Source organism: Laccaria bicolor, genomic scaffold (assembly GCF_000143565.1).
Source record: "Laccaria bicolor S238N-H82 LACBIscaffold_2 genomic scaffold, whole genome shotgun sequence".
NCBI classification, from domain to species: Eukaryota; Fungi; Basidiomycota; class Agaricomycetes; order Agaricales; family Hydnangiaceae; genus Laccaria; species Laccaria bicolor.
This window is the reverse complement of record NW_001889873.1, coordinates 1,380,863-1,397,866: the sequence shown is the minus strand read 5'-3', so window position 1 is coordinate 1,397,866 and position 17,004 is coordinate 1,380,863. Positions and strand designations below refer to the sequence as shown.

General features: G+C 48.4%; 12 protein-coding genes across 12 annotated transcripts; 6 read left to right on the top strand and 6 right to left on the bottom strand.

Annotated features, from left to right (window-relative positions):
- Positions 1-235: 235 nt before the first annotated feature.
- On the bottom strand, positions 236-1,295 carry LACBIDRAFT_305489 (aspartic peptidase; the record flags this gene model as incomplete). Its single annotated transcript, XM_001874597.1, has 5 exons — positions 236-430; positions 483-572; positions 664-857; positions 912-1,205; positions 1,274-1,295. The coding sequence occupies 5 exons, from the start codon at positions 1,293-1,295 to the stop codon at positions 236-238; spliced, it is 795 nt and encodes a 264-aa protein (XP_001874632.1).
- Positions 1,296-2,074: 779 nt separating this feature from the next.
- Positions 2,075-2,224, top strand: LACBIDRAFT_305488 (uncharacterized protein; the record flags this gene model as incomplete). Its single annotated transcript, XM_001875170.1, has 1 exon — positions 2,075-2,224. The coding sequence occupies one exon, from the start codon at positions 2,075-2,077 to the stop codon at positions 2,222-2,224; it is 150 nt and encodes a 49-aa protein (XP_001875205.1).
- Positions 2,225-2,377: 153 nt separating this feature from the next.
- Positions 2,378-2,890, bottom strand: LACBIDRAFT_305487 (uncharacterized protein; the record flags this gene model as incomplete). The annotated part of the gene is made up of 3 exons (XM_001874596.1): positions 2,378-2,551; positions 2,612-2,757; positions 2,809-2,890. The coding sequence occupies 3 exons, from the start codon at positions 2,888-2,890 to the stop codon at positions 2,378-2,380; spliced, it is 402 nt and encodes a 133-aa protein (XP_001874631.1).
- A 363-nt stretch (positions 2,891-3,253) lies between these two features.
- Positions 3,254-4,057, top strand: LACBIDRAFT_244871 (uncharacterized protein; the record flags this gene model as incomplete). The annotated part of the gene is made up of 5 exons (XM_001875169.1): positions 3,254-3,271; positions 3,325-3,431; positions 3,479-3,615; positions 3,664-3,826; positions 3,880-4,057. Coding segments are annotated over 5 exons (603 nt in total), but the record flags the coding sequence as incomplete, so codon positions are not given.
- Positions 4,058-4,449: 392 nt separating this feature from the next.
- On the top strand, positions 4,450-4,891 carry LACBIDRAFT_305485 (uncharacterized protein; the record flags this gene model as incomplete). Its single annotated transcript, XM_001875168.1, has 3 exons — positions 4,450-4,634; positions 4,693-4,799; positions 4,854-4,891. 3 exons carry the CDS (start codon positions 4,450-4,452, stop codon positions 4,889-4,891), a joined length of 330 nt encoding a protein of 109 aa, XP_001875203.1.
- A 386-nt stretch (positions 4,892-5,277) lies between these two features.
- On the bottom strand, positions 5,278-7,291 carry LACBIDRAFT_305484 (uncharacterized protein; the record flags this gene model as incomplete). The annotated part of the gene is made up of 5 exons (XM_001874595.1): positions 5,278-6,259; positions 6,309-6,532; positions 6,586-6,691; positions 6,743-7,004; positions 7,054-7,291. 5 exons carry the CDS (start codon positions 7,289-7,291, stop codon positions 5,278-5,280), a joined length of 1,812 nt encoding a protein of 603 aa, XP_001874630.1.
- A 90-nt stretch (positions 7,292-7,381) lies between these two features.
- On the top strand, positions 7,382-8,341 carry LACBIDRAFT_305483 (uncharacterized protein; the record flags this gene model as incomplete). The annotated part of the gene is made up of 4 exons (XM_001875167.1): positions 7,382-7,653; positions 7,703-7,727; positions 7,782-7,922; positions 7,979-8,341. 4 exons carry the CDS (start codon positions 7,382-7,384, stop codon positions 8,339-8,341), a joined length of 801 nt encoding a protein of 266 aa, XP_001875202.1.
- A 10-nt stretch (positions 8,342-8,351) lies between these two features.
- On the bottom strand, positions 8,352-9,075 carry LACBIDRAFT_305482 (uncharacterized protein; the record flags this gene model as incomplete). The annotated part of the gene is made up of 2 exons (XM_001874594.1): positions 8,352-8,585; positions 8,638-9,075. The coding sequence occupies 2 exons, from the start codon at positions 9,073-9,075 to the stop codon at positions 8,352-8,354; spliced, it is 672 nt and encodes a 223-aa protein (XP_001874629.1).
- A 251-nt stretch (positions 9,076-9,326) lies between these two features.
- Positions 9,327-11,351, top strand: LACBIDRAFT_305481 (uncharacterized protein; the record flags this gene model as incomplete). Its single annotated transcript, XM_001875166.1, has 9 exons — positions 9,327-9,601; positions 9,653-9,723; positions 9,775-9,895; positions 9,946-10,032; positions 10,083-10,199; positions 10,254-10,319; positions 10,375-10,841; positions 10,895-11,152; positions 11,206-11,351. 9 exons carry the CDS (start codon positions 9,327-9,329, stop codon positions 11,349-11,351), a joined length of 1,608 nt encoding a protein of 535 aa, XP_001875201.1.
- A 58-nt stretch (positions 11,352-11,409) lies between these two features.
- PAFB16201 (RNA polymerase II-associated protein) lies at positions 11,410-13,193 on the bottom strand (the record flags this gene model as incomplete). Its single annotated transcript, XM_001874593.1, has 4 exons — positions 11,410-12,445; positions 12,541-12,696; positions 12,755-12,935; positions 12,991-13,193. 4 exons carry the CDS (start codon positions 13,191-13,193, stop codon positions 11,471-11,473), a joined length of 1,515 nt encoding a protein of 504 aa, XP_001874628.1. The 3' UTR covers positions 11,410-11,470.
- Positions 13,194-13,874: 681 nt separating this feature from the next.
- On the top strand, positions 13,875-15,744 carry LACBIDRAFT_292094 (uncharacterized protein; the record flags this gene model as incomplete). The annotated part of the gene is made up of 9 exons (XM_001875165.1): positions 13,875-13,900; positions 13,952-14,087; positions 14,139-14,288; positions 14,342-14,521; positions 14,551-14,890; positions 15,016-15,266; positions 15,321-15,443; positions 15,499-15,616; positions 15,722-15,744. The coding sequence occupies 9 exons, from the start codon at positions 13,875-13,877 to the stop codon at positions 15,742-15,744; spliced, it is 1,347 nt and encodes a 448-aa protein (XP_001875200.1).
- A 370-nt stretch (positions 15,745-16,114) lies between these two features.
- On the bottom strand, positions 16,115-16,933 carry LACBIDRAFT_305478 (uncharacterized protein; the record flags this gene model as incomplete). The annotated part of the gene is made up of 5 exons (XM_001874592.1): positions 16,115-16,207; positions 16,256-16,360; positions 16,423-16,635; positions 16,694-16,799; positions 16,848-16,933. 5 exons carry the CDS (start codon positions 16,931-16,933, stop codon positions 16,115-16,117), a joined length of 603 nt encoding a protein of 200 aa, XP_001874627.1.
- Positions 16,934-17,004: the final 71 nt, after the last annotated feature.

Sequence of the window (17,004 nt, the reverse complement as noted above, 5' to 3'; positions counted from 1 at the left end):
AAAGGCCCCCACATTCATAGTCCGTAGCTAATCCACCTTTTTTATGACGCTTACCCCTCGGAAATGGCAAGTGTCCCTACCACCCGTTCCTCCAAAGTATAGTAGGGTAACATTCCGGTCTGAGGAAGAGGTCTCCCACAAGATGGCATTGAAGAGGCTAGTCTCTTAAGGATGGGATAGTCCTTCCATCGGTTTGTCCTGAGGCAGCTCGGCTGGTGGCAAAGGACGTGCCCATTCATTGACAACTTGGACTGCTGCGCGAGAAATTAACGAACATGCTTTCACGGTGAGTATATAGCACCTCGAACGCTTGCAAGGACATCGAGAAGATTTGAATTACAACAAGCACATGAGGACAATAATCACTGCGGTGATCATCATGGCAGGCAATGTAATTCTGGTTGATGATCCGCCGTTGCCGCTCCAGCGCCTAGAAGTAGAGGAGTAAAGATGAGGTCATCGGGAAGAAATGGTACTCTCACCTGAAGGCCTGACCCGCCAGCCACGCTAGAAAGCTGCGCGAATTCAATTGAACCAGGGCCAAAAGCACGAAAGACAGAATATACGTTCTTCTGCAAGGTGCAAATGAGGGGAATCAATATATGCCATTCTAAACGAAATAACAAACCAAGAAGGTATTCCCGACAATCCCAGAGGGATTACCTGAGCTAGAAGGAATGTTACTGCCGAGGCTGAGGTCGAAGATGGCCCCAAGGCATTCGAGCTCCCACGCGAAATCTGGCCGATGTTCATGTCGGTCGCACTAAACGGCCACGCCTGGCCCCCGAAGGAAAGTGCCACCCAAACCGAGATATTGCCTGTCGTGATTTGATCAGGCTGTCCTTGTACGGTGATTGCTACACGGATCAATCGACATTAGCGGAGTTTGCATGTTTTCGTATGACACTGACCAGACATGATGAGAAGCCAAAAGGTTGGTGTACCCAAAGGCATAGCAATGAATTCAATATCACCAGTGAAATGCCTCGAATTTGTTCCTCCGAGGGTAAACACACCTCCGGCCTTGGCATTGGTATCATGCTTGATTCGTGCAAGACAGCAGGCCATCTCAGAGGCAGACAGCTGGCTTCCTAAAGCCTGCCAGAATGGAGTCGAGTCCGTGCTAGCAATGGCAGGAAACGCGAGACCCGTGGTTCCTGATGCTGAACCCTCAAGAAGGCCATCAGTGAGGCGGTCAACGGTCACTGGTCAACGTAAGAGAGTAAGCATCTGACAAAATGAACTCACAGAGTTAAGATACAAAATATTTGGCTTTGAACGTTAAAGTGGCCCATGGAGACCACGTCTTGTGCTATTGTTCACAGCAACAGCGCCGATTTCATAACGGATCGTGGTATCAACATTCACTGAAGTGATTGATGAGGAATTCAAAGGGGCGAACAACAGTGTCATAGAATCACAGGAGGTGCATGACATGTCTGCAACTAAAGGTCAGATGATCCTGTATCAGGACGACATTGAATGAATTGTGGTCTGCTGAACAGGATGTCCTTTGTCAATAATTCTCAGGGGATGCTAATTGGCGTACCCAACTGACGCTCAAATACACATGCTCGCAGCATGCGTCATAAAGCGACGTCATCGAGTCAAGGTGGCCGGACTTACGGTGTCCCTGAGCTCACAGGTCCACTCGAATCTGATTGCTGGATAGACGGTGAACTTGTTGAGATAAGTGGCAAGGAGTTTTCATTCGTTCTGTAAAGATCCAAATATCTTCATCACTGTCAGTGTTCATCTACAAAATCAAGTAGCAGTTTTGAAGAATTTTCAAAACAGTTAAACCATGCACTTAGTGTATGTGCGCAAGCCAGAAAGGGCCAGTCGACACCAGCTGAGCTCGTACCTTGGGCCTAAGGCTCGTCACTTGAAAGATATACGCAGCATCCTCCAGCGGAGCATGGACGCACGATTATGCTCCATAATTTGAACCAGTGCAGGGGACGGTAACATCTGCAAGACAGGTCATCTGGTGAAGGTAAGTTCATATACAAATGCTAGTAGAACTAACCTTTTACAATTTGGACACAGCCGACTCGACACTTCCATTAGCAGTATGCTCGGCATCATCACAGCAGCAAGAATTTGCAATCTAGGAAAAAGATCCCTGCAGGAAACGCCTGTTGCAATGTGGACGAGGCCACCCTCGCCAGCTCTCAGACGCAAGCCTGAGATGATTGCATATTGGGACAGTTGGCTTTGGTAACCTTGATTGAGGACATGTGCCCCGCGGCTGGCAAGGCCCCAGCTTAGTGAATGGGAGAGTATTAATCTTTTATTCGTTTTCTTCTTCTGTGAATCTATGTACTTTTAGCCGAGAGAACAAGTCGTCATCAAGTCAACGGAAGAATGAGGTTACTCATGAAACATTCCCCTCCAGTTTAGCAACCTCCGGTTCACTCTTAGCTTCCACTGCTCGTGCTGCACGGAGCATATGTCGCCCCGTGAACCCGCCTGAACCCCGGAACCTGCCAATCGCTGCACGCTCTTCTTGGCGTGTGAGGCGAACTTGCAGTGAGACGTAGGGTTTGAGCTGTGTGTAAGATGAATGAGCAGATGAGGAAGGAGCAGTGAACATTTGGGGAAGACGAACGGGAGAATCAATAATGTCTTGTATAGGGGGGGCAACGAAGACGCGGACTTGCTCGTCTACGAGACGATATTTCGCCTTGCCACCAATAACATGTTTTCCGGGGGCTCCAGTGCGGTGGCCACCTGGGAGGAAGGCCTGTCGAGTCCCTGTGAGGCAAAGGTTAGTATGAGTTGATGAGAGCGAGAAATATGACGAACCTTTGTAGAAGTCTTTGTTGCCTCGCTTGGGCGAGAGAGGCGCCCGCGAGGCCTTGGAAAGCCTTACCGCTGTTGCGAACATCGAGCTCGTATGTGATGGTCACGCTCAGGTCACAGTCGTTGTCACCCGAGCAACTTACTCACGCGTCTGAACTTTTCATCGAAGTGGATTCCGTATGGGCAAAAAGAACTCAAGCGATCCAGCTACATCAGCCCCGAGTCGTGGCCACAAGAAGGGTCGGGGTTCTGGAAAGGCGAGAGGTTCAAGTTATCGTGGACATGGACGAGATCATTCCAGTCGTGGTGGCGAGATTCACGGCCGACCAGAGAGCGCCGTCGACGACGTCGAGGAGTACTATTCATCTGAAGGTGCGTGCGTTTTAGCGTGTTGTTTTGTTGAGGTATTAATGGCTTTACAGACGATGAAGGCGAGGTGCATATCGACGTCCCAGTTGCCATGTGGGTACGCTTGTCGATCTACTTCCCTTCGTGTCCCACTGAAGTTTGCATTACAAGGACTTTGACCACTGCGATCCCCGTCGTTGCTCGGGCAAGAAACTCGCTCGACAAGGCTTGATCAAAGATCTCAAAGTCGGAACGCGATTCAGGGGGATAGTGGTGTCGTGAGTGGTTTCGTCGCGTCACCCTAAATCAACCTCATTTACCACAGACCGAAGGGCAAACAGGTGATCAGCCCGTCAGATCGCGAAATCATTCTACAAGCTGGCCTGGCTGTCGTAGAATGCTCCTGGGCCCGTTTGGATGACGTTCCCTTCAACAAGATAGCCAGCCCTCACGAGCGGTTACGTACGTGCCTTCCTCATCCTTCATCCCCAAATTCACCTTGACCCTCAGTACCGTACCTACTTGCAACAAACCCAACAAATTATGGCAAACCGTGGAGGCTAAACTGCGTCGAAGCTTTGGCCGCATCGTTTTATATCACAGGGTTTGATTCGTATGCGGAGAAACTGCTAAGTGGGTTTGGGTGGGGTGGCTCATTTTGGAAAGTGAACAAGTGAGTGATCGCTTGTATGATTTACTCTCCATCTCGCTGAACTATCATCGCAGATGTTTTCTCGAAAAATACAGAAGTTGCGGAACGGCCGAAGAGGTTACCGTCGCGCAAGAGTCTATCATGGATGAGTTGGAGAAGAGCTGGGAAGAGTCGCGGAGATATAAAGGTAAGGTATCGGTTGGATGTTCCCCGTCTGGTTCACTCACGATATCAAACTGGCATTGCCTCTAGACACTCATGGTCAGGATAACGCTGAGGATCTGTTGGTCAGGAACCCGAATCACCAATTATCATCCGATGAGGAAGAGGATGGTGGCGACGAAAGGATAACAGAGCCTCCCACGCCTGACGGGGAGCCAGGCGACGTTGACAGTAGGGGAGAACATGAAGGAGAAACATTAACCGTCAGTAACGCGCAATTGAGTGTATAATAAGAAGTTCAAAAACCAAAGTGTATTCAAAGCAAGACGTTCATAAAAGACTTTTCCGAATTCTAGAGGTTACTCAAAAGGGACTTCAAGGTGTTGCAAAATCATTCTTGACTTGGCGCCAGTTCAACATTTCGCGCCAGGGCAGACAGCTGTCAAAATGTTCCACAGCATTCCTGTTGTGCAAAGGTCGCGATGAGTACCGAAAACGAGCAAGCTCGGCACCATCGCGGAGGGCATCCAAAGTTGACCTTGTATCGGATCCTTGTCATAGCTCTCACTGCTGGCTTTGGGCTTTGGAAAGCAGCCCTATCGTATCGTGGAGAATCGACGGCGCCGACAACGCTTGACTGGCTCTATGGTGTCGTTGTCTTTCTTTTGTGAGTCCCCTAAGATCCCATGTTGTCTTTGAAGGTCGGTCCCCAATTCCATAACTAGACTCTACTGGCTAGGGATATACGAAAAGTATGCCTTGCATAATATGCCATGGCTGTTCGAGGACGATTACCTCGCCCCTGTTAAGAAATTATTCTCTCAACCACGGCGTACGCACTGTTGGTCTCGATCAGCGCTATTGAGCTTACCCATTGTGACTACAGAAAACCCAACGCGCTCTTCGTCAAGTAGGTTGGATTAAAATTCCTTCTAGTAATCGGTCTCCACCTGCATTTTACACTGCGATTTCCGCACCACTTCGAATCTTGCCGGGGCAAGAGGCACCAGTGTCGCGTTGCTACTTAAAATTTATCTAAACATATTTATTATTCCTTTGACTCTAGCACTGAAGGAAGTACAGACTGCGCACACGAAACAGTCTTATAAGGACGTGGTCGCTCCTTTCGATTCTTCCGAAGACCAACGCAACGGCCTGGTTCGAGTTTCCCAATCAAGTTCTGCGCGTCGCACAAGCGCTGCCCTGACAAGGACTCTGCCTCGCTTGCCTTCTTCCCTACAGGTAGCACGTCAGGAGATACCTGATCATGAGCGCAACGAAACCAAGTGTCTTCTCAGTGTTGTTATTTCTTATCCTTTTTGCGAAATTTTCTTCTTTCCCTTGAGTTTTTGCGCAGTCGAGGCAACGGGGACCTCAACGGTGCCGCCAGCAGCCTCCGCTTCGACCCCACCCCCATGTTCTATCTTCGTCTTGGCTTCAAGGAAGAACATGACATCCCTAACCTGATCCTCCAACTCTTCAACTTTGCGAGTATATTCGTCCTTCTGCTTGTCAATAAGCTCCATCCTCTCCTTCATCACCGCCAAGTTCTTCATTAACCCGTCGCTGACAGCCCTCTCCTCTCTGAGTTCATTCCCAAACTTCCTTGCTAGTTCAGTAGCCTTCTCGGCCTTGTGCTCAGCTCTCGCTTTCTCCTTCATTATTTGCGCCAACTTCTCTTCGTCTTCCTTTTGTTTTCTCTCAGCCTCCTCTTTCGCAAGTTTACGATCCGCCTCAAAATCAAAGCTGAGCCTTTCAATCAAACCCCTTAAATCGATCACTTGGGCGGTTAATTCGGTTGTTTGGTCTTCGTAAAAGGATCTTTGAGAGTCCAGCTGAGAAGAAAGGAGATACGAGTACTCGATTCCGATAGCTTCTATCTTCTCAGCACTCAATGCATCCGCTTGACTTGGTCCTAGGCTACCATCTCTTGGAGTGACGCCCATCGACGAAGCTGCGCTGGGCAGTTCGACTAGTTTCCCATCGGCCTTGTTCTGAATGAGGCGGTGAACATAACCATCACCTGCATAATCCCATACACGTTGCGTTTCTAGTTCCAACGCGTATAAATGCGTTGTTCCTTGGTAGTGAGCTTGGGCGTGGGCTTGACCATATCGACCACAGCCGATATTACCACATATCAAACAAATCCAGAGGTTCGTGGTTGATGGACAGGAGGAACAGGAGGACAGCGGTGTAGCTGTGGGATTGGTGAATGGGAGTGACCTTGAAGATAATATTGAAGTTGGGTGTGAGGAGAGCAGATTTTGTGAATACCGACACACAGGGCATCTGCAGATACGTGAAAACACGTTCCCTATGTGAATATAATCAAACGTACCGGCTGTCTCCCCACTTGCTGAGGCACATGCAGTGAAACGTGTGAGAACACGGCACGGTGATGAGACCAGTCACAGCGGAATCCATGCGTTCAAGGCAAACGGGGCATGTGGGAAGCTCATACATGGTCAGATGGGAACCTCCAGTTCGTGATATCGCTTGAGAAACTGGATCTTCAACGTCAATCGCAATTGACAGAACATGGACTACATGACAGATTTCGGGCTGTTGATTGTCTTTTCAATGTTAGACACGCCTGTAAAGGAGGACGAAATTACCTCTATTGAATTGAAAGGCTTTCCGTTGTAGGCTTCCGCAAATTCAGCTGCATTTGCCGGACTCAGAAATTTGACAACTGCGATAGAACGGTTGGGCGCGAAATCGCTGAAACATGCAGCGTTAAGAACGGCCCAAGTGTGATCAAGTCCAACTCACCGAATAATTCGCAAGTGTGCCATCCCATCGACTGCTGGAGCAACAAAAGCCAAGAAATCTGAGGGAGTCATCCAAGAGGGAACGGCAAGGACCGCGAGCATAACCCCATCTGTGTCAACAGGTAGAGAAGATGCCATAGCTTCTAAAACTGTTAGAGAAGGTATGTTTGTGCAGTCTCGAAATATATGGACAGTCCCCTCCGGCAAGTTGGTGGTACCAACCTTCTTGCGAGTTTGCGGTACGAATGTCGCTTCGGCGTGTCCTGGGGTGGCGTTAATGCACGATGACAGGTGAAGGATATCGCTGTATACCTTTACCCCGCCCCTTCTCTATCCATGGTGAGTAAGGTTGACTTCCGCGCTCCATATCGACCCAGTCAATAGTGAGGCTCCCAAATCGATAGTCGTTGGAATGGTGAGGAGTCTTGCTCGGTTGGTGTATTGATTTTTGTGAATGAGCCGGAAAGCGTTGGAATAATGAAGTCGGAATGAAGGATTCTTGAGATTGCGAGGAGGATTTTACAACAATGCGGAGGTGATAACCAAGCATTTCAGTTGGATCTCTTACAACTATGACTGCATGACAAAGATTCAGAATACCAAAACAAACAATCATCCTGCTCTTTGCCTGCTCTATGTAATGTCCCTTCCTTTCTTGAGCTTGAGGGCTTCACACTCCTTAGCTTTGCACGCTTCAATACCTCTGAATAAGCCCTTGACACCATCTACTCTCAACACCATCGAACGTGTCCTTAAACTCAATCAGATAAACTCATCCGAAGAACAGCCACCGAACAGTGCAGTAAAAAGAAATGCAGCTGTGCTGATTCCGTTTTGCAATGTCGACGAGAAACCGGGAATCTTACTTGAATTGAGAGCGGGGTCATTAAGAACTCATTCCGGAGAGGTGAGGTAAGATGCAGTTTGACATTCGCCATACCTTTATCAATAGGCATTGTAGCTTTCCGGGTGGCCGTGTAGATGACGTTGGTGCTCAAAACCACAATCCAAAACTATTATAAGTGACAAGGAATTGACAGACAGATCCCTCAATACAATACGCTGCTCTTCGTGAAACCCAGGAAGAACTAGGAATTCATCCAAATCGGATTGACATACTCGGAAGTATTGGTCCTCCCGAGGTAAATCTTCGAGGCGACATGCATGTCTGGCCCTTTGTGGTAGGTGACAAAAATGCACCCACGCGTGGTTTGCACCTAATTTGGGCCCCTCACAGGGTTTCGTCCACGCAGCATCCAGGACAGAGCTCAATTCAAATGAGGAACCCTTCCCATCACTTGACATGACTGAGCTTCGCAAACAGGCGTCTCCCTTGGAGGTAGCAACCGTATTTCACCTTTCTCTAGCTGAACTAGTTTCACCCTCACGACAACGGTCGTCGTTATTCCGCGAAGAGCGACCATACTATGCTTTTGACGTGACGGATCTCGTTCAGCAAACCGATGTCGTTTTCCCCACGATAAAGAGTGATGTAGATGAAATAGGAACTGGAACGGACGGTCGTTTAGAAGTATGGGGTTTGACAGGATGGTATTTAACAATGTTGATGCGGATATTGGGTTTAGCGACAAAGCAATGACGAAGAGGCATTATCGTCGTCGTCGTAGGTTTGCAGATTCGTCTGTCAAGTCGACTTTCGTCGTAAGATCGTCTGGTAAGTCTGCAGGACTAGTTTCCCCGTCATCTTTCTTGTGCGTGGCAGATTGCAAGCGTCGGATCCCTTGGCTTTTCTTGGAGGCCTTCTGTCGCGAATCCCAGATAACATACAATACCCCTTCTGAGATAGCTACGATCATCCCAACAAAGAGCGAAAGAAGGACTCTCTGTTAAACCTCAATCAATTGGGAAATTTGACTAGTTGACATTTCCACGTACCCATTCATTTGTCCACCTTAATTTATCTGCGGCCCACCACGTCGCGAAGGCTGCACCGCCAATGCTAAGCAGAGCATTGAGCAAAGCCGTGATGGCCTTCCTCTCTTTTACTCTGTCAGCTTCTATTGCCTGGGGCCCCTTTGGTGGAGTGTAATCGCCAAATTTACCCTCTGGAGAAGTTGTTGCCCCAGCGAGCATAGCGATCATATTGTAGTCCTGGGGATCCAGGGAATTAGCTCGAAGAGCTTTTTGTCCAGCGGGTGTTCGCGACCATTGAGAGATTGCCTGAAGGACGTTATAAGGAATGGTGGATGGCGGAGGGTCAGAAATGTACGGTTGCAAGTTTTCTGACGCTGATGCTGGCAGGAGCGATACCAAAGGAATAAGAATCTTATGGAGGTGAGATTCCAAAGAAATATTGAGGTTGTTGGCGGTCATGGGGACCCTTGAGCTCTTGACGTATGACAGTCCAGCGTCAAGGTACTTGCTTGTATGTAAGCCGCACTCGACATCCTTTTCCCTCATACCACCTTAGATGGCCAACTCTCTCGCCCAAAGCCGCGCCATCACCACTCAATTCCGACTCGCGTACTCTGGTCTGGATTTCAAGGATAATCAAAAGTTAAAAGCACTAGCAGAGGTTCTTGAAAGCACTTCACGAGATCTAGCACAGAGTAAACAAATTCGGTATGTTATCACGAAAAACGCTGCAGATCAAGGGTTTATTACCACCGCTATGTATCAGAGAATACGTCGGTGCTGATCCAAGATTATGGCCAGACTTGCGAAAGTTATGGCTGAGCCTTGCTCGTACTCAGCTTACCTTCTGGGATAACGACGATTCCGATGAAGAGGACGGGAGGCCTGAATACCAAAATGATGACCTACGGTCTGTGTGCACTGGCTTAGCAAAGTTTACCAGAAATTTGGTGGCAGGCGTCCCTCAAAACCAATCGCGCGCATTGTGAGTGCTTCTTTGATCAGATGCGGAGGACATTGCACACTAGATGATCAGTGAAAACGAGCCTGAAATTCGCCGCTTGTTGCATTTCTATACCTCGTGGTCGGAGATGGAGAACTCAGAATGTGCGTCTGCTCTATGTAGAGAGTAAACCGCCCGTCTTATAACTCATCTAGCTTTTGTAACTGCCCGCACATTGACACAAGCGCTCTCCAATCTGGTCACATCGAACGAGACGCTCGTCGAGAAACTTTGGAAGACCTATATGAAATTGCCAGAGGACCAGGTCGTGCTAATGTACGGAAATGACAATTTGTCAAGTTCACGACTCATGAAGAACTGAACAGTCGCCTTTTGACTTCTCCCGACCCCCGTACTTTACTGACAACATTGATTTTTACCTTGAATTGTGTTCATGGAAGCAGGAAGCGAACGTAGGTCGTCCTATACAACGACTACTTCGGGTGGGTTAAACCCTGCATAGCCACTTGCTCACGAGAACCACGACTGGTATCCGCGTCTGCGTGTCTCTGCTAGATTGTATGCTCCGCCTCTACGAGGAAGACGAGGAAAGCGACGGTGGAAAGGCTTTTAATATTGGGTGGGTGAATGGCACGATTTTAGCTTCGTGATTCCTGTTGATCTTTTTTTACAGATACTCCATCTTCATTCGACTTATTGAGGAAGGTACGGTTCCCGACTTGTATGAGAAGTTCACCATGTATGTCCATGATCATCTCCCAGTATAAGCCTGAGAGTCATGTCTGCTATGCCAGGGTGGACGAAATTATCACTCCACATCAAACAACCCTCCTTAAGCTTGTTGATTCTTACCTCCAATCAATTCAACTGAATGCCACGACCATCCTGAAACCGGAAGTTGTTCAAACACATGTTGCTTTAGGCCCTTTTCTGGCAAAATGTTTTTTCAGCCTCTCGATATATGCTCAAAATGCCATTCGGCGTTCTTTGGGTGACAGTGAACCAAATCATCCCGCTTCCCCCAATCAAACATCCAGTGGTCAGATTGACTCCCCGCCGGCAGAGTTGGACGTAATGCTACCCAAGGTCTGCGAAGCTCTTGTGCTGGTGGCGCAATGCATTGCGACCATTTCCCTCGAGGCTGTGGAGCAGAAAATGTGCCAGGATCGTGGAGATCTATCAGTCGCATCGGTGGCGAACATGAAAGAGTTTTTCATTGAGGCGACTTCCTCCGGTCAGGGCTTGGTTGAGAGCTTAATAGGTACAAGAGATCAATCGTTTTTCATGACTTGCCCACTCACATTTATATTTTAGAGGTGCTCCGTATGCTCGATCTCTTCTTGCCCCGGATAAATTTCGGGAAGCCCCTATCCTCTTCTGGTCTACCTAGTCCTCAAGGAACATCAGTGGCTTCCAGCGTGGATAGCACAGGATTTTCGTATCTCAAGCGAGATCTTGTGCGGCTCCTTGGGGTGTTGTGCCACGAGGTTCGGGCTGTGCAAGATCGAATACGAATGGCGAAGGGTATTCCGGTGGTGATGAATTTATGTGTAATAGACGAACGAAACCCATGTATGTCGCCCCTGATTATCACCTCGCCCTCAAAAAATGTGACCTTTTCCTAGACCTACGGGAGCATGCCATCTTTACATTGCACTGCCTACTAAAAAATAACACGGAAAATCAAGCTTTAGTTGATGAGGTGAAGGCCCCTGCAACGTGGGATGAAAATGGAGTCCTTAAGGATTTGCCGAGAGCAAATTTGGGATAGAGACGTCGTATCTATTTTCGGATTTCGCTGTATTTATTACCTTCTATGCTATCTTTCTCAAGCCAGAAACTGATGATATAGAGGCGAACGTGGTAATCTACAAACAGCGACAACACCTGCTACCCTTCTTCCTCTTCATCGTCGAAGTTGACGGCAGCGCGTTTGCGAGTGCCTCCCGGGCGGCGCACCTTGAACTCTTCCTCTTCCTCCTCCTCCTCGCTTTCCACATCCATTGCGTCCACTTTTTCTTCGTCTGTTTCGTCACCATCACCTCCCCCTTCCTTCTCCCCGGACACTCGCCGCCGCTTCTTTGCGTCTTCTTGCTCCTTGATTTTGGCATCAATTCTATCCAGCGGATCTTCCTCCATCTCACTACCCTCTCTCGCTCGTTTCCTCAGTGTGCCGGCCTCTTCATCTGAGGAATCTGCCACAACAAAGTCATCTTCTTGGTAATCCTCGGGACCCTTCTTTTCTTCCCCAGGTGTCTTACGCTTTGGTTTGCGCGCAGAGTTTTGTCCGGCGCCATCCTCCTCCTCTTCCTCGGATCCTGGGAATATTTCCTCGTCGTCGTCACTCCACACGTCATGCTCGGCAGTTCTCCTTGAGTAACGCCTTTTCCTCCCCCCGCCGAGAGCCTCATCTTGCTCGCTCTTTTTCCTCGATTTCTTTGCGCTCAGTTTCATGAGCTCCATCTTTTCGCGTTCTGGATCCACCGTCGGCTCGGGAGCCATACGGAGTCGCGCAACCCTGCTGTGCTTCTGTCCTACAGCGCGCACCAACATTCGATGGGTTTCAGACTGCATGCCTGTAGGTCGAAGACTCATGTATCCCGATATTACGGCCTCAGATTGTAGTACCTGAGAGCGCTTGTGTTGCGCGACAAGGTACGTCAGGCCCTTAGCAGCAGGCGGTTGAGACTGAGATTGGGGAAGCTGGGATGAGGATTGAGATTGCTGCGATGCAGCACCGATATATTGACGTGCAACACCGGCTGATGTGTCTCTATCCTGTTTTATGTCAAAAAGCTCTTTACCTAATCGGAGACTTAGAGAGCCGTCCGACCACTGGATGATTCGACTATTTGACTGTCTTTGCTGCAACATCGATGTCAGTGGTCAATCGAAATGGAACTAGAGAGAAATATACATACGTCAACTCCATTTTGATCCTTTGTCCACCGCCAACGCACCATGTTTTCAACCTTCAGTTTGATAGTCATACTCCGTTCCCTCGTGCTATCAATATGTTGGGTTTCTTCATCGTCCTGTTCAGGGCCAATGTATGTATCAGGATGGAAAGGTTTCGAGTCAACCTTGACGAAGTTTGGCATTCGAATGACCCAATTCTACAAATCAAGGCACTGTCAGTGACTTCACCCTCAAAAAGTGTAAAACTCAACTCACATCACCATCGGATGACCTTGGAACCGGGAGGTTCGGGAATGAGACTTCCGCCTCTTTAACCTCGACGGCAATTTCCTGGGGTACATCCTCTTCTTCGTATTCCAAAGCCTGGCGACGCTCTCGTTCAGGTGAAGGTAACCTTTCGGAATCAGGACCAGAGGCGGTGGGTGAAGCAGCGACCCTGAAAAGGCAGTTTCTTCAGATTGACGATAACAGAAAAAAACGGAGGCACGGACCTCTCCGCTTTCAGCTCTTCGACATCGTTGTCATTACCAAAGAGATCGGTCATTTCTTCATCCTGGTCTTGACTGTCCTCTGGATCGTCATTTGCTGAACTTGACTGGTTTTCGCCAGGCATGTCAATGTCATCCGCACCCTTATAGGCATGATAAGAAGTTGATGTCGAATAGCCATCCAAAGCACCAGCCAGACTAGACATGAGGAATAGTTATAGGCGCTCACAGTTCTGCTGCAATTGAAATTCAGCCACGTGCGCGTGATTGGTGTTAATCCCAGAGGCTGTAGGCAGTGTCCCTCTTGCACTGCCAAACACAGCACATAGCTCACGCCAAGTTCACGCGTTCAAATGTTCACGGATCACAAGTTCAAGTCCGCATTTCCTTTTCCAATTTATCGGAATCTTCGTCCAGTTCTGCTTTCCCAAATACCCCGACTAGGATATCCTCGTGTTCAACCAGTCCTCCTGTTACGCAAGTGCTGGATTTACTCATCTGGTGTCAATGAACTTTTGGATCGATGCTGTGCTTGTCTGGCACTTCCAGAAGTGTAATGCGCTACGCAGCCTTGCGACCTGTGCGCCTTGGGTTCCGGGCCCTTTCCCAATCAAGTTCACATGTTTCTCCATTTTGTCGTTGTGACAGGCCTTCTAAAAGAACATTCGAAAATTCGGAGGCTGGGTAATGTTGAGTCTTCAATGGGACGTCCGTGAACAAGTTAAGGATCATGGTTTACACCTTTTGCTTGAACCGATCTGTTCCTTGGCTTTCGGTCTTTCTTGGTAGATAAACTGGTGTGCAGGTAAAACGAAGCTGTGACGATATATACCTTGTCCATTGTTTTACTCGCCCTTTCCTCCTCATAGGTGTCACTATTTTTCACCATGTCGACAATACCCAATCCAAAACAGTGAGTCATCAACGGACAGCACCACAGCACCCAGTTTGATTATAACTACAGTCACTACCACCAATTATCGTACTCTTACCCAACACCTCGCGTACTTGGGTCACCTAGCTTTTGGTCCAACCAGCACCTGTCTTCGTCTTACCAGTCAACGTCCTCTTTGCCCCGATTCATGCCAAGCAGTTCACTTGTAAGTCTACAATTTCCCGTCACTGTTACGTGACTTAACAACCCCTACTAGCCGAATGGCTCTCAGGCTGGTCGTTTAGCCATGTCTGGCAATGACCAACCCGACCACCCCCCCTACCCCCTTCATACCCATTCTCAGTCGAACATATCTTCGCCTTACCTGTCAGCGTCTTCCGTCCCCCCAGTGCCAAACAATTCCATGGTAAGTCTCATAAATTTCAGATTACGGCAATATGCCCAACAAAATCCCACTAGCCAAGCGGTTCTCAGGGTGGTCGTCTAATAATTTCTAGTGATGGCACAACCAACCATCCCTCCTACACTCTCAATACCAACACCCAGCCAAACCAGGATTTCTTTTGGTCACCTGCTCCCAACGGATTCGATCCAAGCCTCAACCTTGGACCAGCTGTCCCACTTCAATACGATAATGAGGTCTGGACCCAATCCTATACCCCATCAAGCGAATCTCTACGGGACCTTCCCGCGTATCCAAGAACGCAGAACTATCCCCAGGCTCCTCCGCCACAAATGCCTACCTACCCATCGCAAAGCTCTACCTATACGGCAACGAGTCCTACGTATTCGGGGCAAAGTCCCACATTTTCGGGGCCAAGCACTACGTACTCAGGACAAAGCCCCAACTATTCTCATCCCCAGCCGCAGACACCAATCAACCAAACGTCGGCTGGTTCCAACGAGCAGCTCTCACCATCCTACACCTCTTCTACCCCTACAACCCCCGCAAGTTCCAGTTCTTTTGCGTCGACAAGCGCCCTGAATATTCAACCTTCCTTGCAACCTGTGCGTTACTTTCGCCTTGGTCTTGGGGGCTGAGGGACATTGACCAACTTTTTTTTTACAAAAAATACAGAATTCCGGGAAGAGATTGTACAGCCATCGCGAACAACTAGAATTTTTTCGCGCAGTCCTAGACTTCCCGATGCGCGCTTATGGCCCATTTGTCCCCCAACCAATGTACAAGCCTCATACGAACAGCGACCGAAAGCGCTACGTGGAAGAAATTGAGCTTGAAGCTCCCATCTACTTCTCCATGGATCACCCCTCTGAATTCGGAATCCTCTTATCTGATGCCCTTCATTCCCGCGTCAAGAGACTTCAGAATCGTGATCAATTAGTCTTTGAGGGTCGCGGCCCAAGTGTTTCCATTCGGCTCGAGGTATGCGGGTTATACGATTTAGAAACGTGATTTGCTCACCGTTGTCTGTCTTAGTGGCCTGGATATCGTCAATGGAGCAGGCAGATACCGACCAAGGACTTTCGTACCCCCCCTGGTCCTATCACCATTGCCAAGCTGGCTAAAAACGTGGCCAAGTGCGTTCAACGTTTTATCGAGGTAGGTTTCAGTGTTCTTGATCTGTATATTATTTTAAATTCAAACCTTTACGCAGGAAAGAAAAAATCAGAGCCTCGAGGATGACAGCGATCCACGCTGGAAAGTTGGTACTGGTGCCAACCACATCAAATTAGAAGATCTCGTCCTTGTTAGCATTCATCACGTATCCCTGGGTAGCTGGCAACCGCAATTACGGCTCAATCGTCAACTGCCCCCATCATCATAGCGAGGATCGTTTGCGTTGTCTAACTCCGCTTGCCCGCGAATATCGTCGCCAGGTCTCGATGACAACTGGCGGTGATGATTTGGGTGTTCCACCTCGTGTCTGAGAATTCTGTGCTTAACTATTCCTATATTACGGCTGCTACTGGAGTGAAAACCGATACCCCTTCTCGTAATATGGCAGCGAACATTCCTGTGTCTTTTGAGAATTTAGAAACCTTATAGGCATCCTTAAGCCCTCAATTAAGAAACATTTTATAAGGAAAGTGTAGACCTATGGTGGTCATGAGATACTACAAGGTTTATTGGTCACAAGGATGATGATACAAAGGGTCGTGGTCAACCCGATTACTTAAACGACGAAGCGGCACAGAGAAGATCTCCACTGGTAATTTGGAAATATATATGGAAGAAAGAAAAGAGAGGAATTGACGAAATCAAATACTATCTCATGATCGCAAAATTGGGTTCAACGACTCTGCGGTTTGCACAGTCCAAGCCTCAACTTCATTCAGTGGTAACTTCTGCCATTCTTCGCAAACCTGTCTGAAATTCAGAACCTTGAATCTTAAATGAAAAAGTTTGCATACGTCGTCAAGGCTATCCAAGATCTCCAATGCGCATGCGTTCGCCTCATCAGTTGCCTTCACATTTTCATCCAGCTGAACCTGTATTAAGCTATTGTTGTCTTTGGCCTAGACGCGTTTTTTCTGTGGTTGGTTGACTCATACTGATAATCAAACGAATTGGCACGCGCCTTCGCCAATCGCTCGCGTAATCTTTTGACCTCGGCGTCTAAGATTGGTATTGTTCTGGCGCATACGGCGACGCGGGGTTCGAGATCCTCCTTCCAAACGTCTTTCCCAAGTTCTTCGTGGGTCTTCCTCTCCTTGGCGTCTGTTACAAGTTTGTGTAGAACATCAATATTCTCCTGCACATTGTAGTCCTTGAAGAGTTTATCAAGGTCTCTCTGTTGAATGAATGTGAACCGTGTTGCGGCAAGTCTTCTGGTACAACAACGCACATACAAAATTTTGGGCCTCTATGTAGTCTGATATGCTGTTAAACGTTGCTGAAGAACCGTTCTTGTCTTCTTCAACGTAGAGTGGAAAGCATTCTGAGAAATCCTCGAACCTAAGTAGCAAAGTTAGAGGCGTCGAAATAATTGGAATAATTACCTACGACCACTTGTGCGCCGATCTCTGTACTGCAAGCTGGAGTGCAGAGTGAAAGTGCGTCCAACGTCGACTGCCAGATTGATTGAACATGAGCGCGATATTTACTGATGTTTACCAATTCAAGTCGCGTTGTGTGACGTAACTTTGTGTGTGACCCGTGC